Here is a 23,026-nt window from a genome sequence, read left to right on the forward strand (position 1 = left end):
CTGACCCCTGGCTGCAGGAGTCTGTACGAAAACCATAGATAAAGGGCCTGCTTCCCTCAGTGGGGGCAGAGACAGACATAGACAGACAGTGAACCGGCCGTGTGAAACATCTTCCTGTAACATCTTCATTCTGTCTTAATAAACTGCTTAAGGTTAAGGAACCTGCCTCATCATTCAACTAAAAGAACCTGAGGTTTCACTGAAGAAATCTATCAAAATAAAATCTGAAGGTCTGTAGCTGTTGACTCAGCGAATGGTTGGCGACTTCTGCACACTGTGCGCCTCAGCATGCGTTGTCCCCGCTCTGTGATTTTACGTGGCCTACCACTTTGTAGCTGAGTTGATGTTCTTCAGAATTGTTTCCACTTTGTTATAACACCACTAACAGTTGACTGTGAAATATTTAGTACTGAGGAAGTTTCAGAAATGGACTTATTGCACAAGTGACATCCTATCATGGTACCACGCTTGAATTCATTGAGCTCCTGAGAGCGACCCACTCTTTAGCAAATAATTGTAGAAGTAGTCTGAGCCACAATTATGCAAATGCAAAGCTAACAATTGTAATATACAGACGCTCTTCTACTTACGAACTTTCATCTTACAAACTTTCAGACATACGAATGAAGAAGACTGTAAAGCTACTGTTTCCTGTCCGCAACATCAAATTTTGTTCTGCGTGCCAATTCCGCTTAGTAAGAATTCTGGCCGCCACTCCTGCCGCGCAGCAGCGTAGCGTGCATACTCCTAGCATCTCAGTTCTTTATACTTGCGTATCGGTAAGACGAGCTCTCTTGAGATCGAAGTTTACTTCGTTTTTATTGCGAAATATTCTGTGCATTCATTATCCATTTTTGTTTTATGTATCATTAGTAATGTGTTTTAGGATAAGGAAATATGTATTGACTTTATATCATACTTACTTATGCATGTAGATTTGAGTACCCTTAAAATGATGTTGAATAACGACTTACGAACATTTCAAATTACGAACGGCCGTTCAGAACGTAACTGGTTCGTGAGTAGAGGAGCGTCTCTACTGACAATACACTGGCATGGTGAAATGCTCGCATCAGCCAGACATGCAGGGACTACTTTTAAAATAAAACCAGCACGAAAGGTAACCAACAATTATTAATATGGTGCATTTATATAAACTGGACATTTATGGTGTTACAGATTGATTGATTATCGTTTGTCGACATTTTATGATACAGAAAGCCATATATTTTTCTAATACATAATTAAGGTTACTGCAGTAAGTGCAGTTTCAAATTTTAGAAAAACAGTCCAACGTAATTTAGCACACATCTTCCTTAAATATTAATATAAGCAACACAATTCCATATTAATTTTACACAATTTCATTTCATTCATCATAAATGATTTGCTGTGATCTTTTCAAATCCATTTAAATCAAAAAAGTTACGTTTTCCATTTCAGAATCAGTCTGATCGGCAATTATTTTTTAAAAAAGGAATAAAACTGAAAAATATAGCAAATTTATATATGATTATTTAAGGACAAAAAGAACCATAAAGATTATTCTAACTGTTACATGCATTGAACATTTTTTTCATAATGGACTTAAAAACTTCAAGGAGTTATAATACACGTTGCGTGTATTTGTTGTGTAGTCTGTACTGAAGAGTGGAAAAACGCCTTCTGTTCCAGTGTCCCTGAAGGGCCGCACAGCAGCCGCCGAACAGGCACTGCGAGGGATAGAAGGGTACCGATGTCAGGCATTTATTACACCCATCATTATAGAAATGTAATCACAATATTGAACTCACAAATGGAAAAATTAGAGATGCTCTTCGTAAATAAAATAAATGTTGTTATATTACACCGCGGCACTTCTGAATTCTCATATCTGATTGATCAGAAGGGTGTTTTTTAATTGTCTATAACAATACAGGTAATAAATCAATAAATTGATATATGTTTAAATGCACATAAAGACTTTGTAAGACTTACACAAAGGAGAATCCAGAAGGGAAAGAGCAGGACAAAGATTGCACATGGGATGATAATGGCCAAAGCCCATACTGGGAAGCCACCTCCCACAGGAGTGATGTTAGCCCCAGGACTGGTGAGCAAAAGGCTTTGGCTGGGTGGATATATTGTTATTGCTGCACTGTTTTCAGACAAACCTGAAAGAAATACTTATTATTAATTGGGATTTTAAGCTATTTAATCAGATGATGACAGACAGCAATATTAAGCCTCTCTGTTGTTGTGTTTGAAACAATCTTTCCAATAAAACAAATGAGCTTCACCAAAGTATCAAAATTTAAACAATGGCTTGAAATGATAGAAATTTGTAAGAGTTGGAAAACAGGTTGTACTGCATTAAATTAGAAAGTGTCATTTACAGAACAAGCCCGAATGGCCAGGAAATTGGCAATGTTCGCACTGCGGGGCTCTGTGGCGATGGATGTTGCTGCGTAAAACATACCAGAGGCTTTCAGGATCTCCGCAAGGAAAGAGCTGGGATTGTTAATATCACCCTCTCGGAACACATACTTAAAGTCAACACGTATCAGACTCTCATTCAAGCTCCTGTGAAACACAAACAAGAAAAGTAATAATACAAATAATACAAATAACTGGATTGGGAATTTTGTTTTTCATTTTTAATTATCAGATAGTTATGGTTCACCAACTTACGTGTATAACGCTCTAGGGAAATTCACGTGGCTTGCTGTTGGGTTGTTTAGTATTGCGTTCAACTGGAATTTAAGCATCCAAGAGAGAATGAAGAAAAGACACAGATGAACCAAACTTGACTAAAATGAGCTACATATGATTTATTGGCATCTGATTAGTGACTGGTCCCCAAGCTGAGTGGAGATGTACAGCAGATGTATCTGCATTTGGCTGCTGTAATTGCATCTATAGCATCCAGCTGTATTTAGCAAAGTCATACACTCATTATAAAGGAGAAAGCCAAGCATCCATATCCCATAAACAAGAAAACACTGGAATACCCATAATCCCCTAAATAATGATCAGGATTCTCACCAGGTTATCAAGAGACGTCTGGATCTCATCATAAGTGTCATTCCTGAGTGTGTAATTTTCTGACATGTTCACCTGAGGTATCTTGAATTCGAAATTAATGCCAAAGGAATTGCTGGATATAGCTGAAAATTTTAAATGAACAGAATAAATATCTAATTAAGGCAAATTGTATTGTATTGAATAAAAAATTTAGGAATGTAATATCCATTTTTTTTATAACACCCATTTTTTAAACTCGCTTGACAAATTTAGGCTCGCGAGGGGACCATAGCATATCCTTTAAGTTGTGGGCGCAAGACAGAGAACAACCTAACACAGATAATCAACCAATCACATGGCACACTCACGCATTATTCAGGATATAATATCTTATGTTACATATTTTATAAATAGTTTCTATGTGTGACAGTAAAAACAGTTTAACTATTATAACTTTATAATTTTAACTATTATACTTAATATTTATACATATGAAATCTCAGTCCAGGAAAAGAACTGATCATATCTAGCATTTATTAATGAAGTAACTCACAAATATATAGAATAAAACGACAAAAACTATAAATCTATGAAACTATATTCAAATGATCTGTAATAGGCCAAAAAGAGAGAGAAAAAGAGCATGGAGCTCACGTTCAAACACTGCATTCTGGATGCTGACGGGATCACGTGGACTTTTAGAAGCAAATTTCAGTCGTGGCGACAGAAATTTATCAACTATAGTGAGAATGGCGCTCTGACTGGGGGCTAAAGATTGCGTTATGAAAACCAGCCGAATGAAGATCAGTGCAGATCCCAAACTGGAAGAAAGAGAGGAGGAGAAACCATGACATCCAACATGCTACTGACTTGTCTAACAGCAACCACAACGAGAGGAAGCCCTGAGGCTAAAATGTTTTAATTTTGAAAATACTGAATATAAATTCTGAACATACGTGGTCGTAGCTGTTGTAAAATTGGTGATAGGTCTCGAAACAATAGTCGTAGCGGTGGTTGGGCTGGATAGAGTTGTTGTCAACGTGCTGATGGTCATCGAAGGACCTATTGGTTCGGAGGTGCAACAATGATTCGTTAATGAAAAAATGAACTTCATTCAGTTTTCAACAAAAACATGTTCTGATACCTAGAGGTATAAAATGTTACCTGTGACAGCTGCAAAAGAGGTAAGCTGAATTGAAAGCTATGCTATGTCACTATTGGCTCATCATGAATAAGCCTACATGCCTAGTAAATAGGTATGGGTAGCACAGTAAACTAGGCAGGTTATGAGTTTTGCGATGACGATGCTACGTGATGCATACCACAGAGTTTCAGGATGTCAGAAAGGAAAGAGCTTGGCCTATCAATATTTCCCTCCTGCACTTTGTAGTCAACACGAGCAATTGTCTCATTGGTTGTATCCCTGTGGAGGTGAAGAAATCAGCAGAATCCATAAGCAACTTGCACTTTAATGACACATGGCTGAAATAATTGGATACAAAATATTCCAAAGGAAACTGTCATACGCTAGTTTCATGATTTACCTTAAGAAGCATTTCTCACTTTGATTTAAGCAGCAATAATGGGTTCATGACTTACGTGAAGTTTGCTGGAGGGAAGACCGTAGGCGGTACTGATAGATCTGTTAGTATTGCGTTGAGCTGGAGTTTGAATGACAGAGGGGAGACAAATAAAGGGCAGAGATCAAACCGATGTGGCCCAAAGGAGTGACATTTTCACAGCTGTCATTTTGTCAGCAGAATGCCGACTGTCTCCAAAGTTGAGTGGAGTTACAGCTGCATTATTCTACTGACTGGTGCGTACAACAACACAATCATGTTTCCAGTGTTCCTTCAGCCAACTGGTTTGTCAAGGAGGAACCACTGTCCTTAACAGAAGAACTGGTGGCCACCATAAACTGGATGACAGCCACAAGAAAGCCCTGCATTCACTAATAATTCTAATAAAAATAATCGCTACTCTTACCAATTTATTGATACAGTCCTGAATCAGGCCATGAGTCTCATTCCTGAGTTGGTCATCCTTTGAGATCTTTATGTTGCGGATCTGGAATCCGAAGTTGATGACAAAGGAATTGCTGGATGTATCTGAATGTGATGAGAGAAACATAAAATAAGAGAAAACGAATGCAATTCTGCTTAAGATACCTCTGACCTCATTTCTAATGCCAATCCAGGCATATGATAGTTTTGATTTGCCATGCATGCACCACTGATCAGTATATGTCTGCTGAAATAAGGTAAAAAAACATGTAAAGCTTCTCATTTCCTGTGAATGGATTTGTTGAGCTTGGTAAATCTATTACAGAGTACCTGGGACAAACCATCTACTGCCTAGAGCATCACAAGTGAAGAAATGCTAAAAACGTTATAAATCATTCCATGATCTGTAGAAAAAACAAGGAAGAAAGTGGAGTGAGTGATGTTATTTCAGACTCAGATGGCGTCAGTGGAAAACTCACTTGTTACATTGATTTCCTGCATTTTCTCAGGCTGGGGCAATGTGGTCATATTGGATAGTAGCAATGGATCTGGGAGAGTTTTGATTGCGCTCAGAATGTCTTGGGCACTGGGGACTAGTCCTGTAGTTGTCAGTTCTAGCTGAATATAGAGCAGTGCAGATCCCACACTGGAAGAATGACAGGAAGAGAAACTGTGACATCTAAGGTACTCAGGTTGTATTGTAAGAAAAAAAACAATAAGAAAGGGACAACTTGAGGCTAATATTTCTCAAAGTTCTGAAAACACAAACGTACGTGGTCAGAGTTGTGGTGACACTGGTCGTTGCAGTGGTTAGGCTGGGTGGCATTCTTGTCATTGTAGTACTGGCTGTTGTGGGAAGCACTAGACCAGGGATTGCAACAATGATTCATTAATGACAAAATGGACTTCAGTCAGTTTTCAGCACAAACATGTTCTAATACCTAGAGGTATAAAATGTTACCTGTGACAGCTGCAAAAGAGGTAAGCTGAATTGAAAGCTATGTCATGTTACTATTGGCTCATCATGAATAAGCCTACATGCCTAGTAAATAGGTATGGGTAGCACAGTAAACTAGGCAGGTTATGAGTTTTGCGATGACGATGCTACGTGATGCATACCACAGAGTTTCAGGATGTCAGAAAGGAAAGAGCTTGGCCTATCAATATTTCCCTCCTGCACTTTGTAGTCAACACGAGCAATTGTCTCATTGGTTGTATCCCTGTGGAGGTGAAGAAATCAGCAGAATCCATAAGCAACTTGCACTTTAATGACACATGGCTGAAATAATTGGATACAAAATATTCCAAAGGAAACTGTCATACGCTAGTTTCATGATTTACCTTAAGAAGCATTTCTCACTTTGATTTAAGCAGCAATAATGGGTTCATGACTTACGTGAAGTTTGCTGGAGGGAAGACCGCAGGCGGTGCTGATGGATCTGTTAGTATGACGTTGAGCTGGAGTTTGAATGACAGAGGGGAGACAAATAAAGGGCAGAGATCAAACCGATGTGGCCCAAAGGAGTGACATTTTCACAGCTGTCATTTTGTCAGCAGAACGCCGACTGTCTCCAAAGTTGAGTGGAGTTACAGCTGCATTATTCTACTGACTGGTGCGTACAACAACACAATCATGTTTCCAGTGTTCCTTCAGCCAACTGGTTTGTCAAGGAGGAACCACTGTCCTTAACAGAAGAACTGGTGGCCACCATAAACTGGATGACAGCCACAAGAAAGCCCTGCATTCACTAATAATTCTAATAAAAATAATCGGTACTCTTACCAATTTATTGATACAGTCCTGAATCAGGCCATGAGTCTCATTCCTGAGTTGGTCATCCATTGAGATCTTTATGTTGTCGATCTGGAATCCGAAGTTGATGACAAAGGAATTGCTGGATGTATCTGAATGTGATGAGAGAAACATAAAATAAGAGAAAACGAATGCAATTCTGCTTAAGATACCTCTGACCTCATTTCTAATGCCAATCCAGGCATATGATAGTTTTGATTTGCCATGCATGCACCACTGATCAGTATATGTCTGCTGAAATAAGGTAAAAAAACATGTAAAGCTTCTCATTTCCTGTGAATGGATTTGTTGAGCTTGGTAAATCTATTACAGAGTACCTGGGACAAACCATCTACTGCCTAGAGCGTCACAAGTGAAGAAATGCTAAAAACGTTATAAATCATTCAATGATCTGTAGAAATAAGAAGGAAGAAAGTGGAGTGAGTGATGTTATTTCAGACTCAGATGGCGTCAGTGGAAAACTCACTTGTTACATTGATTTCCTGCATTTTCTCAGGCTGGGGCAATGTGGTCATATTGGATAGTAACAATGGATCTGGGAGAGTTTTGATTGCGCTCAGAATGTCTTGGGCACTGGGGACTGGTCCTGTAGTTGTCAGTTCTAGCTGAATATAGAGCAGTGCAGATCCCACACTGGAAGAATGACAGGAAGAGAAACTGTGACATCTAAGGTACTCAGGTTGTATTGTAAGAAAAAAAACAATAAGAAAGGGACAACTTGAGGCTAATATTTCTCAAAGTTCTGAAAACACAAACGTACGTGGTCAGAGTTGTGGTGACACTGGTCGTTGCAGTGGTTAGGCTGGGTGGCATTCTTGTCATTGTAGTACTGGCTGTTGTGGGAAGCACTAGACCAGGGATTGCAACAATGATTCATTAATGACAAAATGGACTTCAGTCAGTTTTCAGCACAAACATGTTCTAATACCTAGAGGTATAAAATGTTACCTGTGACAGCTGCAAAAGAGGTAAGCTGAATTGAAAGCTATGTTATGTTACTATTGGCTCATCATGAATAAGCCTACATGCCTAGTAAATAGGTATGGGTAGCACAGTAAACTAGGCAGGTTATGAGTTTTGCGATGACGATGCTACGTGATGCATACCACAGAGTTTCAGGATGTCAGAAAGGAAAGAGCTTGGCCTATCAATATTTCCCTCCTGCACTTTGTAGTCAACACGAGCAATTGTCTCATTGGTTGTATCCCTGTGGAGGTGAAGAAATCAGCAGAATCCATAAGCAACTTGCACTTTAATGACACATGGCTGAAATAATTGGATACAAAATATTCCAAAGGAAACTGTCATACGCTAGTTTCATGATTTACCTTAAGAAGCATTTCTCACTTTGATTTAAGCAGCAATAATGGGTTCATGACTTACGTGAAGTTTGCTGGAGGGAAGACCGCAGGCGGTGCTGATGGATCTGTTAGTATCGCGTTGAGCTGGAGTTTGAATGACAGAGGGGAGACAAATAAAGGGCAGAGATCAAACCGATGTGGCCCAAAGGAGTGACATTTTCACAGCTGTCATTTTGTCAGCAGAACGCCGACTGTCTCCAAAGTTGAGTGGAGTTACAGCTGCATTATTCTACTGACTGGTGCGTACAACAACACAATCATGTTTCCAGTGTTCCTTCAGCCAACTGGTTTGTCAAGGAGGAACCACTGTCCTTAACAGAAGAACTGGTGGCCACCATAAACTGGATGACAGCCACAAGAAAGCCCTGCATTCACTAATAATTCTAATAAAAATAATCGGTACTCTTACCAATTTATTGATACAGTCCTGAATCAGGCCATGAGTCTCATTCCTGAGTTGGTCATCCATTGAGATCTTTATGTTGTCGATCTGGAATCCGAAGTTGATGACAAAGGAATTGCTGGATGTATCTGAATGTGATGAGAGAAACATAAAATAAGAGAAAACAAATGCAATTCTGCTTAAGATACCTCTGACCTCATTTCTAATGCCAATCCAGGCATATGATAGTTTTGATTTGCCATGCATGCACCACTGATCAGTATATGTCTGCTGAAATAAGGTAAAAAAACATGTAAAGCTTCTCATTTCCTGTGAATGGATTTGTTGAGCTTGGTAAATCTATTACAGAGTACCTGGGACAAACCATCTACTGCCTAGAGCGTCACAAGTGAAGAAATGCTAAAAACGTTATAAATCATTCAATGATCTGTAGAAATAAGAAGGAAGAAAGTGGAGTGAGTGATGTTATTTCAGACTCAGATGGCGTCAGTGGAAAACTCACTTGTTACATTGATTTCCTGCATTTTCTCAGGCTGGGGCAATGTGGTCATATTGGATAGTAACAATGGATCTGGGAGAGTTTTGATTGCGCTCAGAATGTCTTGGGCACTGGGGACTGGTCCTGTAGTTGTCAGTTCTAGCTGAATATAGAGCAGTGCAGATCCCACACTGGAAGAATGACAGGAAGAGAAACTGTGACATCTAAGGTACTCAGGTTGTATTGTAAGAAAAAAAACAATAAGAAAGGGACAACTTGAGGCTAATATTTCTCAAAGTTCTGAAAACACAAACGTACGTGGTCAGAGTTGTGGTGACACTGGTCGTTGCAGTGGTTAGGCTGGGTGGCATTCTTGTCATTGTAGTACTGGCTGTTGTGGGAAGCACTAGACCAGGGATTGCAACAATGATTCATTAATGACAAAATGGACTTCAGTCAGTTTTCAGCACAAACATGTTCTAATACCTAGAGGTATAAAATGTTACCTGTGACAGCTGCAAAAGAGGTAAGCTGAATTGAAAGCTATGTTATGTTACTATTGGCTCATCATGAATAAGCCTACATGCCTAGTAAATAGGTATGGGTAGCACAGTAAACTAGGCAGGTTATGAGTTTTGCGATGACGATGCTACGTGATGCATACCACAGAGTTTCAGGATGTCAGAAAGGAAAGAGCTTGGCCTATCAATATTTCCCTCCTGCACTTTGTAGTCAACACGAGCAATTGTCTCATTGGTTGTATCCCTGTGGAGGTGAAGAAATCAGCAGAATCCATAAGCAACTTGCACTTTAATGACACATGGCTGAAATAATTGGATACAAAATATTCCAAAGGAAACTGTCATACGCTAGTTTCATGATTTACCTTAAGAAGCATTTCTCACTTTGATTTAAGCAGCAATAATGGGTTCATGACTTACGTGAAGTTTGCTGGAGGGAAGACCGCAGGCGGTGCTGATGGATCTGTTAGTATCGCGTTGAGCTGGAGTTTGAATGACAGAGGGGAGACAAATAAAGGGCAGAGATCAAACCGATGTGGCCCAAAGGAGTGACATTTTCACAGCTGTCATTTTGTCAGCAGAACGCCGACTGTCTCCAAAGTTGAGTGGAGTTACAGCTGCATTATTCTACTGACTGGTGCGTACAACAACACAATCATGTTTCCAGTGTTCCTTCAGCCAACTGGTTTGTCAAGGAGGAACCACTGTCCTTAACAGAAGAACTGGTGGCCACCATAAACTGGATGACAGCCACAAGAAAGCCCTGCATTCACTAATAATTCTAATAAAAATAATCGGTACTCTTACCAATTTATTGATACAGTCCTGAATCAGGCCATGAGTCTCATTCCTGAGTTGGTCATCCATTGAGATCTTTATGTTGTCGATCTGGAATCCGAAGTTGATGACAAAGGAATTGCTGGATGTATCTGAATGTGATGAGAGAAACATAAAATAAGAGAAAACAAATGCAATTCTGCTTAAGATACCTCTGACCTCATTTCTAATGCCAATCCAGGCATATGATAGTTTTGATTTGCCATGCATGCACCACTGATCAGTATATGTCTGCTGAAATAAGGTAAAAAAACATGTAAAGCTTCTCATTTCCTGTGAATGGATTTGTTGAGCTTGGTAAATCTATTACAGAGTACCTGGGACAAACCATCTACTGCCTAGAGCGTCACAAGTGAAGAAATGCTAAAAACGTTATAAATCATTCAATGATCTGTAGAAATAAGAAGGAAGAAAGTGGAGTGAGTGATGTTATTTCAGACTCAGATGGCGTCAGTGGAAAACTCACTTGTTACATTGATTTCCTGCATTTTCTCAGGCTGGGGCAATGTGGTCATATTGGATAGTAACAATGGATCTGGGAGAGTTTTGATTGCGCTCAGAATGTCTTGGGCACTGGGGACTGGTCCTGTAGTTGTCAGTTCTAGCTGAATATAGAGCAGTGCAGATCCCACACTGGAAGAATGACAGGAAGAGAAACTGTGACATCTAAGGTACTCAGGTTGTATTGTAAGAAAAAAAACAATAAGAAAGGGACAACTTGAGGCTAATATTTCTCAAAGTTCTGAAAACACAAACGTACGTGGTCAGAGTTGTGGTGACACTGGTCGTTGCAGTGGTTAGGCTGGGTGGCATTCTTGTCATTGTAGTACTGGCTGTTGTGGGAAGCACTAGACCAGGGATTGCAACAATGATTCATTAATGACAAAATGGACTTCAGTCAGTTTTCAGCACAAACATGTTCTAATACCTAGAGGTATAAAATGTTACCTGTGACAGCTGCAAAAGAGGTAAGCTGAATTGAAAGCTATGTTATGTTACTATTGGCTCATCATGAATAAGCCTACATGCCTAGTAAATAGGTATGGGTAGCACAGTAAACTAGGCAGGTTATGAGTTTTGCGATGACGATGCTACGTGATGCATACCACAGAGTTTCAGGATGTCAGAAAGGAAAGAGCTTGGCCTATCAATATTTCCCTCCTGCACTTTGTAGTCAACACGAGCAATTGTCTCATTGGTTGTATCCCTGTGGAGGTGAAGAAATCAGCAGAATCCATAAGCAACTTGCACTTTAATGACACATGGCTGAAATAATTGGATACAAAATATTCCAAAGGAAACTGTCATACGCTAGTTTCATGATTTACCTTAAGAAGCATTTCTCACTTTGATTTAAGCAGCAATAATGGGTTCATGACTTACGTGAAGTTTGCTGGAGGGAAGACCGCAGGCGGTGCTGATGGATCTGTTAGTATCGCGTTGAGCTGGAGTTTGAATGACAGAGGGGAGACAAATAAAGGGCAGAGATCAAACCGATGTGGCCCAAAGGAGTGACATTTTCACAGCTGTCATTTTGTCAGCAGAACGCCGACTGTCTCCAAAGTTGAGTGGAGTTACAGCTGCATTATTCTACTGACTGCTGCGTACAACAACACAATCATGTTTCCAGTGTTCCTTCAGCCAACTGGTTTGTCAAGGAGGAACCACTGTCCTTAACAGAAGAACTGGTGGCCACCATAAACTGGATGACAGCCACAAGAAAGCCCTGCATTCACTAATAATTCTAATAAAAATAATCGGTACTCTTACCAATTTATTGATACAGTCCTGAATCAGGCCATGAGTCTCATTCCTGAGTTGGTCATCCATTGAGATCTTTATGTTGTCGATCTGGAATCCGAAGTTGATGACAAAGGAATTGCTGGATGTATCTGAATGTGATGAGAGAAACATAAAATAAGAGAAAACAAATGCAATTCTGCTTAAGATACCTCTGACCTCATTTCTAATGCCAATCCAGGCATATGATAGTTTTGATTTGCCATGCATGCACCACTGATCAGTATATGTCTGCTGAAATAAGGTAAAAAAACATGTAAAGCTTCTCATTTCCTGTGAATGGATTTGTTGAGCTTGGTAAATCTATTACAGAGTACCTGGGACAAACCATCTACTGCCTAGAGCGTCACAAGTGAAGAAATGCTAAAAACGTTATAAATCATTCAATGATCTGTAGAAATAAGAAGGAAGAAAGTGGAGTGAGTGATGTTATTTCAGACTCAGATGGCGTCAGTGGAAAACTCACTTGTTACATTGATTTCCTGCATTTTCTCAGGCTGGGGCAATGTGGTCATATTGGATAGTAACAATGGATCTGGGAGAGTTTTGATTGCGCTCAGAATGTCTTGGGCACTGGGGACTGGTCCTGTAGTTGTCAGTTCTAGCTGAATATAGAGCAGTGCAGATCCCACACTGGAAGAATGACAGGAAGAGAAACTGTGACATCTAAGGCACTCAGGTTGTATTGTAAGAAAAAAAACAATAAGAAAGGGACAACTTGAGGCTAATATTTCTCAAAGTTCTGAAAACACAAACGTACGTGGTCAGAGTTGTGGTGACACTGGTCGTTGCAGTGGTTAGGCTGGGTGGCATTCTTGTCATTGTAGTACTGGCTGTTGTGGGAAGCACTAGACCAGGGATTGCAACAATGATTCATTAATGACAAAATGGACTTCAGTCAGTTTTCAGCACAAACATGTTCTAATACCTAGAGGTATAAAATGTTACCTGTGACAGCTGCAAAAGAGGTAAGCTGAATTGAAAGCTATGTTATGTTACTATTGGCTCATCATGAATAAGCCTACATGCCTAGTAAATAGGTATGGGTAGCACAGTAAACTAGGCAGGTTATGAGTTTTGCGATGACGATGCTACGTGATGCATACCACAGAGTTTCAGGATGTCAGAAAGGAAAGAGCTTGGCCTATCAATATTTCCCTCCTGCACTTTGTAGTCAACACGAGCAATTGTCTCATTGGTTGTATCCCTGTGGAGGTGAAGAAATCAGCAGAATCCATAAGCAACTTGCACTTTAATGACACATGGCTGAAATAATTGGATACAAAATATTCCAAAGGAAACTGTCATACGCTAGTTTCATGATTTACCTTAAGAAGCATTTCTCACTTTGATTTAAGCAGCAATAATGGGTTCATGACTTACGTGAAGTTTGCTGGAGGGAAGACCGCAGGCGGTGCTGATGGATCTGTTAGTATCGCGTTGAGCTGGAGTTTGAATGACAGAGGGGAGACAAATAAAGGGCAGAGATCAAACCGATGTGGCCCAAAGGAGTGACATTTTCACAGCTGTCATTTTGTCAGCAGAACGCCGACTGTCTCCAAAGTTGAGTGGAGTTACAGCTGCATTATTCTACTGACTGGTGTGTACAACAACACAATCATGTTTCCAGTGTTCCTTCAGCCAACTGGTTTGTCAAGGAGGAACCACTGTCCTTAACAGAAGAACTGGTGGCCACCATAAACTGGATGACAGCCACAAGAAAGCCCTGCATTCACTAATAATTCTAATAAAAATAATCGGTACTCTTACCAATTTATTGATACAGTCCTGAATCAGGCCATGAGTCTCATTCCTGAGTTGGTCATCCATTGAGATCTTTATGTTGTCGATCTGGAATCCGAAGTTGATGACAAAGGAATTGCTGGATGTATCTGAATGTGATGAGAGAAACATAAAATAAGAGAAAACAAATGCAATTCTGCTTAAGATACCTCTGACCTCATTTCTAATGCCAATCCAGGCATATGATAGTTTTGATTTGCCATGCATGCACCACTGATCAGTATATGTCTGCTGAAATAAGGTAAAAAAACATGTAAAGCTTCTCATTTCCTGTGAATGGATTTGTTGAGCTTGGTAAATCTATTACAGAGTACCTGGGACAAACCATCTACTGCCTAGAGCATCACAAGTGAAGAAATGCTAAAAACGTTATAAATCATTCAATGATCTGTAGAAATAAGAAGGAAGAAAGTGGAGTGAGTGATGTTATTTCAGACTCAGATGGCGTCAGTGGAAAACTCACTTGTTACATTGATTTCCTGCATTTTCTCAGGCTGGGGCAATGTGGTCATATTGGATAGTAACAATGGATCTGGGAGAGTTTTGATTGCGCTCAGAATGTCTTGGGCACTGGGGACTGGTCCTGTAGTTGTCAGTTCTAGCTGAATATAGAGCAGTGCAGATCCCACACTGGAAGAATGACAGGAAGAGAAACTGTGACATCTAAGGCACTCAGGTTGTATTGTAAGAAAAAAAACAATAAGAAAGGGACAACTTGAGGCTAATATTTCTCAAAGTTCTGAAAACACAAACGTACGTGGTCAGAGTTGTGGTGACACTGGTCGTTGCAGTGGTTAGGCTGGGTGGCATTCTTGTCATTGTAGTACTGGCTGTTGTGGGAAGCACTAGACCAGGGATTGCAACAATGATTCATTAATGACAAAATGGACTTCAGTCAGTTTTCAGCACAAACATGTTCTAATACCTAGAGGTATAAAATGTTACCTGTGACAGCTGCAAAAGAGGTAAGCTGAATTGAAAGCTATGTTATGTTACTATTGGCTCATCATGAATAAGCCTACATGCCTAGTAAATAGGTATGGGTAGCACAGTAAACTAGGCAGGTTATGAGTTTTGCGATGACGATGCTACGTGATGCATACCACAGAGTTTCAGGATGTCAGAAAGGAAAGAGCTTGGCCTATCAATATTTCCCTCCTGCACTTTGTAGTCAACACGAGCAATTGTCTCATTGGTTGTATCCCTGTGGAGGTGAAGAAATCAGCAGAATCCATAAGCAACTTGCACTTTAATGACACATGGCTGAAATAATTGGATACAAAATATTCCAAAGGAAACTGTCATACGCTAGTTTCATGATTTACCTTAAGAAGCATTTCTCACTTTGATTTAAGCAGCAATAATGGGTTCATGACTTACGTGAAGTTTGCTGGAGGGAAGACCGCAGGCGGTGCTGATGGATCTGTTAGTATCGCGTTGAGCTGGAGTTTGAATGACAGAGGGGAGACAAATAAAGGGCAGAGATCAAACCGATGTGGCCCAAAGGAGTGACATTTTCACAGCTGTCATTTTGTCAGCAGAACGCCGACTGTCTCCAAAGTTGAGTGGAGTTACAGCTGCATTATTCTACTGACTGGTGTGTACAACAACACAATCATGTTTCCAGTGTTCCTTCAGCCAACTGGTTTGTCAAGGAGGAACCACTGTCCTTAACAGAAGAACTGGTGGCCACCATAAACTGGATGACAGCCACAAGAAAGCCCTGCATTCACTAATAATTCTAATAAAAATAATCGGTACTCTTACCAATTTATTGATACAGTCCTGAATCAGGCCATGAGTCTCATTCCTGAGTTGGTCATCCATTGAGATCTTTATGTTGTCGATCTGGAATCCGAAGTTGATGACAAAGGAATTGCTGGATGTATCTGAATGTGATGAGAGAAACATAAAATAAGAGAAAACAAATGCAATTCTGCTTAAGATACCTCTGACCTCATTTCTAATGCCAATCCAGGCATATGATAGTTTTGATTTGCCATGCATGCACCACTGATCAGTATATGTCTGCTGAAATAAGGTAAAAAAACATGTAAAGCTTCTCATTTCCTGTGAATGGATTTGTTGAGCTTGGTAAATCTATTACAGAGTACCTGGGACAAACCATCTACTGCCTAGAGCGTCACAAGTGAAGAAATGCTAAAAACGTTATAAATCATTCAATGATCTGTAGAAATAAGAAGGAAGAAAGTGGAGTGAGTGATGTTATTTCAGACTCAGATGGCGTCAGTGGAAAACTCACTTGTTACATTGATTTCCTGCATTTTCTCAGGCTGGGGCAATGTGGTCATATTGGATAGTAACAATGGATCTGGGAGAGTTTTGATTGCGCTCAGAATGTCTTGGGCACTGGGGACTGGTCCTGTAGTTGTCAGTTCTAGCTGAATATAGAGCAGTGCAGATCCCACACTGGAAGAATGACAGGAAGAGAAACTGTGACATCTAAGGCACTCAGGTTGTATTGTAAGAAAAAAAACAATAAGAAAGGGACAACTTGAGGCTAATATTTCTCAAAGTTCTGAAAACACAAACGTACGTGGTCAGAGTTGTGGTGACACTGGTCGTTGCAGTGGTTAGGCTGGGTGGCATTCTTGTCATTGTAGTACTGGCTGTTGTGGGAAGCACTAGACCAGGGATTGCAACAATGATTCATTAATGACAAAATGGACTTCAGTCAGTTTTCAGCACAAACATGTTCTAATACCTAGAGGTATAAAATGTTACCTGTGACAGCTGCAAAAGAGGTAAGCTGAATTGAAAGCTATGTTATGTTACTATTGGCTCATCATGAATAAGCCTACATGCCTAGTAAATAGGTATGGGTAGCACAGTAAACTAGGCAGGTTATGAGTTTTGCGATGACGATGCTACGTGATGCATACCACAGAGTTTCAGGATGTCAGAAAGGAAAGAGCTTGGCCTATCAATATTTCCCTCCTGCACTTTGTAGTCAACACGAGCAATTGTCTCATTGGTTGTATCCCTGTGGAGGTGAAGAAATCAGCAGAATCCATAAGCAACTTGCACTTTAATGACACATGGCTGAAATAATTGGATACAAAATATTCCAAAGGAAACTGTCATACGCTAGTTTCATGATTTACCTTAAGAAGCATTTCTCACTTTGATTTAAGCAGCAATAATGGGTTCATGACTTACGTGAAGTTTGCTGGAGGGAAGACCGCAGGCGGTGCTGATGGATCTGTTAGTATCGCGTTGAGCTGGAGTTTGAATGACAGAGGGGAGACAAATAAAGGGCAGAGATCAAACCGATGTGGCCCAAAGGAGTGACATTTTCACAGCTGTCATTTTGTCAGCAGAACGCCGACTGTCTCCAAAGTTGAGTGGAGTTACAGCTGCATTATTCTACTGACTGGTGTGTACAACAACACAATCATGTTTCCAGTGTTCCTTCAGCCAACTGGTTTGTCAAGGAGGAACCACTGTCCTTAACAGAAGAACTGGTGGCCACCATAAACTGGATGACAGCCACAAGAAAGCCCTGCATTCACTAATAATTCTAATAAAAATAATCGGTACTCTTACCAATTTATTGATACAGTCCTGAATCAGGCCATGAGTCTCATTCCTGAGTTGGTCATCCATTGAGATCTTTATGTTGTCGATCTGGAATCCGAAGTTGATGACAAAGGAATTGCTGGATGTATCTGAATGTGATGAGAGAAACATAAAATAAGAGAAAACAAATGCAATTCTGCTTAAGATACCTCTGACCTCATTTCTAATGCCAATCCAGGCATATGATAGTTTTGATTTGCCATGCATGCACCACTGATCAGTATATGTCTGCTGAAATAAGGTAAAAAAACATGTAAAGCTTCTCATTTCCTGTGAATGGATTTGTTGAGCTTGGTAAATCTATTACAGAGTACCTGGGACAAACCATCTACTGCCTAGAGCATCACAAGTGAAGAAATGCTAAAAACGTTATAAATCATTCAATGATCTGTAGAAATAAGAAGGAAGAAAGTGGAGTGAGTGATGTTATTTCAGACTCAGATGGCGTCAGTGGAAAACTCACTTGTTACATTGATTTCCTGCATTTTCTCAGGCTGGGGCAATGTGGTCATATTGGATAGTAACAATGGATCTGGGAGAGTTTTGATTGCGCTCAGAATGTCTTGGGCACTGGGGACTGGTCCTGTAGTTGTCAGTTCTAGCTGAATATAGAGCAGTGCAGATCCCACACTGGAAGAATGACAGGAAGAGAAACTGTGACATCTAAGGTACTCAGGTTGTATTGTAAGAAAAAAAACAATAAGAAAGGGACAACTTGAGGCTAATATTTCTCAAAGTTCTGAAAACACAAACGTACGTGGTCAGAGTTGTGGTGACACTGGTCGTTGCAGTGGTTAGGCTGGGTGGCATTCTTGTCATTGTAGTACTGGCTGTTGTGGGAAGCACTAGACCAGGGATTGCAACAATGATTCATTAATGACAAAATGGACTTCAGTCAGTTTTCAGCACAAACATGTTCTAATACCTAGAGGTATAAAATGTTACCTGTGACAGCTGCAAAAGAGGTAAGCTGAATTGAAAGCTATGTTATGTTACTATTGGCTCATCATGAATAAGCCTACATGCCTAGTAAATAGGTATGGGTAGCACAGTAAACTAGGCAGGTTATGAGTTTTGCGATGACGATGCTACGTGATGCATACCACAGAGTTTCAGGATGTCAGAAAGGAAAGAGCTTGGCCTATCAATATTTCCCTCCTGCACTTTGTAGTCAACACGAGCAATTGTCTCATTGGTTGTATCCCTGTGGAGGTGAAGAAATCAGCAGAATCCATAAGCAACTTGCACTTTAATGACACATGGCTGAAATAATTGGATACAAAATATTCCAAAGGAAACTGTCATACGCTAGTTTCATGATTTACCTTAAGAAGCATTTCTCACTTTGATTTAAGCAGCAATAATGGGTTCATGACTTACGTGAAGTTTGCTGGAGGGAAGACCGCAGGCGGTGCTGATGGATCTGTTAGTATCGCGTTGAGCTGGAGTTTGAATGACAGAGGGGAGACAAATAAAGGGCAGAGATCAAACCGATGTGGCCCAAAGGAGTGACATTTTCACAGCTGTCATTTTGTCAGCAGAACGCCGACTGTCTCCAAAGTTGAGTGGAGTTACAGCTGCATTATTCTACTGACTGGTGTGTACAACAACACAATCATGTTTCCAGTGTTCCTTCAGCCAACTGGTTTGTCAAGGAGGAACCACTGTCCTTAACAGAAGAACTGGTGGCCACCATAAACTGGATGACAGCCACAAGAAAGCCCTGCATTCACTAATAATTCTAATAAAAATAATCGGTACTCTTACCAATTTATTGATACAGTCCTGAATCAGGCCATGAGTCTCATTCCTGAGTTGGTCATCCATTGAGATCTTTATGTTGTCGATCTGGAATCCGAAGTTGATGACAAAGGAATTGCTGGATGTATCTGAATGTGATGAGAGAAACATAAAATAAGAGAAAACAAATGCAATTCTGCTTAAGATACCTCTGACCTCATTTCTAATGCCAATCCAGGCATATGATAGTTTTGATTTGCCATGCATGCACCACTGATCAGTATATGTCTGCTGAAATAAGGTAAAAAAACATGTAAAGCTTCTCATTTCCTGTGAATGGATTTGTTGAGCTTGGTAAATCTATTACAGAGTACCTGGGACAAACCATCTACTGCCTAGAGCGTCACAAGTGAAGAAATGCTAAAAACGTTATAAATCATTCAATGATCTGTAGAAATAAGAAGGAAGAAAGTGGAGTGAGTGATGTTATTTCAGACTCAGATGGCGTCAGTGGAAAACTCACTTGTTACATTGATTTCCTGCATTTTCTCAGGCTGGGGCAATGTGGTCATATTGGATAGTAACAATGGATCTGGGAGAGTTTTGATTGCGCTCAGAATGTCTTGGGCACTGGGGACTGGTCCTGTAGTTGTCAGTTCTAGCTGAATATAGAGCAGTGCAGATCCCACACTGGAAGAATGACAGGAAGAGAAACTGTGACATCTAAGGCACTCAGGTTGTATTGTAAGAAAAAAAACAATAAGAAAGGGACAACTTGAGGCTAATATTTCTCAAAGTTCTGAAAACACAAACGTACGTGGTCAGAGTTGTGGTGACACTGGTCGTTGCAGTGGTTAGGCTGGGTGGCATTCTTGTCATTGTAGTACTGGCTGTTGTGGGAAGCACTAGACCAGGGATTGCAACAATGATTCATTAATGACAAAATGGACTTCAGTCAGTTTTCAGCACAAACATGTTCTAATACCTAGAGGTATAAAATGTTACCTGTGACAGCTGCAAAAGAGGTAAGCTGAATTGAAAGCTATGTTATGTTACTATTGGCTCATCATGAATAAGCCTACATGCCTAGTAAATAGGTATGGGTAGCACAGTAAACTAGGCAGGTTATGAGTTTTGCGATGACGATGCTACGTGATGCATACCACAGAGTTTCAGGATGTCAGAAAGGAAAGAGCTTGGCCTATCAATATTTCCCTCCTGCACTTTGTAGTCAACACGAGCAATTGTCTCATTGGTTGTATCCCTGTGGAGGTGAAGAAATCAGCAGAATCCATAAGCAACTTGCACTTTAATGACACATGGCTGAAATAATTGGATACAAAATATTCCAAAGGAAACTGTCATACGCTAGTTTCATGATTTACCTTAAGAAGCATTTCTCACTTTGATTTAAGCAGCAATAATGGGTTCATGACTTACGTGAAGTTTGCTGGAGGGAAGACCGCAGGCGGTGCTGATGGATCTGTTAGTATGACGTTGAGCTGGAGTTTGAATGACAGAGGGGAGACAAATAAAGGGCAGAGATCAAACCGATGTGGCCCAAAGGAGTGACATTTTCACAGCTGTCATTTTGTCAGCAGAACGCCGACTGTCTCCAAAGTTGAGTGGAGTTACAGCTGCATTATTCTACTGACTGGTGCGTACAACAACACAATCATGTTTCCAGTGTTCCTTCAGCCAACTGGTTTGTCAAGGAGGAACCACTGTCCTTAACAGAAGAACTGGTGGCCACCATAAACTGGATGACAGCCACAAGAAAGCCCTGCATTCACTAATAATTCTAATAAAAATAATCGGTACTCTTACCAATTTATTGATACAGTCCTGAATCAGGCCATGAGTCTCATTCCTGAGTTGGTCATCCATTGAGATCTTTATGTTGTCGATCTGGAATCCGAAGTTGATGACAAAGGAATTGCTGGATGTATCTGAATGTGATGAGAGAAACATAAAATAAGAGAAAACAAATGCAATTCTGCTTAAGATACCTCTGACCTCATTTCTAATGCCAATCCAGGCATATGATAGTTTTGATTTGCCATGCATGCACCACTGATCAGTATATGTCTGCTGAAATAAGGTAAAAAAACATGTAAAGCTTCTCATTTCCTGTGAATGGATTTGTTGAGCTTGGTAAATCTATTACAGAGTACCTGGGACAAACCATCTACTGCCTAGAGCATCACAAGTGAAGAAATGCTAAAAACGTTATAAATCATTCAATGATCTGTAGAAATAAGAAGGAAGAAAGTGGAGTGAGTGATGTTATTTCAGACTCAGATGGCGTCAGTGGAAAACTCACTTGTTACATTGATTTCCTGCATTTTCTCAGGCTGGGGCAATGTGGTCATATTGGATAGTAACAATGGATCTGGGAGAGTTTTGATTGCGCTCAGAATGTCTTGGGCACTGGGGACTGGTCCTGTAGTTGTCAGTTCTAGCTGAATATAGAGCAGTGCAGATCCCACACTGGAAGAATGACAGGAAGAGAAACTGTGACATCTAAGGTACTCAGGTTGTATTGTAAGAAAAAAAACAATAAGAAAGGGACAACTTGAGGCTAATATTTCTCAAAGTTCTGAAAACACAAACGTACGTGGTCAGAGTTGTGGTGACACTGGTCGTTGCAGTGGTTAGGCTGGGTGGCATTCTTGTCATTGTAGTACTGGCTGTTGTGGGAAGCACTAGACCAGGGATTGCAACAATGATTCATTAATGACAAAATGGACTTCAGTCAGTTTTCAGCACAAACATGTTCTAATACCTAGAGGTATAAAATGTTACCTGTGACAGCTGCAAAAGAGGTAAGCTGAATTGAAAGCTATGTTATGTTACTATTGGCTCATCATGAATAAGCCTACATGCCTAGTAAATAGGTATGGGTAGCACAGTAAACTAGGCAGGTTATGAGTTTTGCGATGACGATGCTACGTGATGCATACCACAGAGTTTCAGGATGTCAGAAAGGAAAGAGCTTGGCCTATCAATATTTCCCTCCTGCACTTTGTAGTCAACACGAGCAATTGTCTCATTGGTTGTATCCCTGTGGAGGTGAAGAAATCAGCAGAATCCATAAGCAACTTGCACTTTAATGACACATGGCTGAAATAATTGGATACAAAATATTCCAAAGGAAACTGTCATACGCTAGTTTCATGATTTACCTTAAGAAGCATTTCTCACTTTGATTTAAGCAGCAATAATGGGTTCATGACTTACGTGAAGTTTGCTGGAGGGAAGACCACAGGCGGTGCTGATGGATCTGTTAGTATCGCGTTGAGCTGGAGTTTGAATGACAGAGGGGAGACAAATAAAGGGCAGAGATCAAACCGATGTGGCCCAAAGGAGTGACATTTTCACAGCTGTCATTTTGTCAGCAGAACGCCGACTGTCTCCAAAGTTGAGTGGAGTTACAGCTGCATTATTCTACTGACTGGTGCGTACAACAACACAATCATGTTTCCAGTGTTCCTTCAGCCAACTGGTTTGTCAAGGAGGAACCACTGTCCTTAGCAGAAGAACTGGTGGCCACCATAAACTGGATGACAGCCACAAGAAAGCCCTGCATTCACTAATAATTCTAATAAAAATAATCGCTACTCTTACCAATTCATTCATACAGTCCTGAATCAGGCCATGAGTC

At 40.4% G+C, this 23,026-nt stretch overlaps 1 protein-coding gene across 19 annotated transcripts; it reads right to left on the reverse strand.

Moving 5' to 3' along the window:
* Positions 1-1,131: 1,131 nt before the first annotated feature.
* On the reverse strand, positions 1,132-21,749 carry LOC125720650 (uncharacterized). Of its 19 annotated transcripts, none has more exons than XM_048996349.1 (12): positions 20,180-20,247; positions 5,486-5,652; positions 4,990-5,111; positions 4,603-4,664; positions 4,326-4,426; positions 3,960-4,065; positions 3,658-3,824; positions 3,025-3,146; positions 2,671-2,732; positions 2,459-2,562; positions 1,978-2,153; positions 1,132-1,712 (listed from the first exon to the last, which is right to left on the reverse strand). In XM_048996349.1, the coding sequence occupies exons 1-12, from the start codon at positions 20,239-20,241 to the stop codon at positions 1,605-1,607; spliced, it is 1,359 nt and encodes a 452-aa protein (XP_048852306.1). In that variant the 5' UTR covers positions 20,242-20,247; the 3' UTR covers positions 1,132-1,604. The 19 variants fall into 19 exon arrangements, with proteins under 19 accessions (XP_048852306.1, XP_048852305.1, XP_048852304.1 ...); XM_048996348.1 differs by lacking the exon at positions 20,180-20,247 and adding an exon at positions 18,380-18,447; XM_048996347.1 differs by lacking the exon at positions 20,180-20,247 and adding an exon at positions 16,580-16,647.
* Between the last annotated feature and the right edge of the window lie 1,277 nt (positions 21,750-23,026).

The sequence above is a fragment of the Brienomyrus brachyistius genome, chromosome 25 (assembly GCF_023856365.1).
Source record: "Brienomyrus brachyistius isolate T26 chromosome 25, BBRACH_0.4, whole genome shotgun sequence".
NCBI classification, from domain to species: domain Eukaryota; kingdom Metazoa; phylum Chordata; class Actinopteri; order Osteoglossiformes; family Mormyridae; genus Brienomyrus; species Brienomyrus brachyistius.

Bases quoted from the DNA above. Each gene is read 5' to 3' on its own strand.
- LOC125720650 (XM_048996349.1), bottom strand. From the start codon at position 20,241: ATGACAAGAATGCCACCCAGCCTAACCACTGCAACGACCAGTGTCACC. The intron at 5,112-5,485 runs GTGAGTTTTCCA...CATCACATTCAG, and splicing joins GCAGGAAATCAATGTAACAA to ATACATCCAGCAATTCCTTT. The intron at 1,713-1,977 runs GTAAGTCTTACA...TATCCCTCGCAG, and splicing joins CCTTCTGGATTCTCCTTTGT to TGCCTGTTCGGCGGCTGCTG.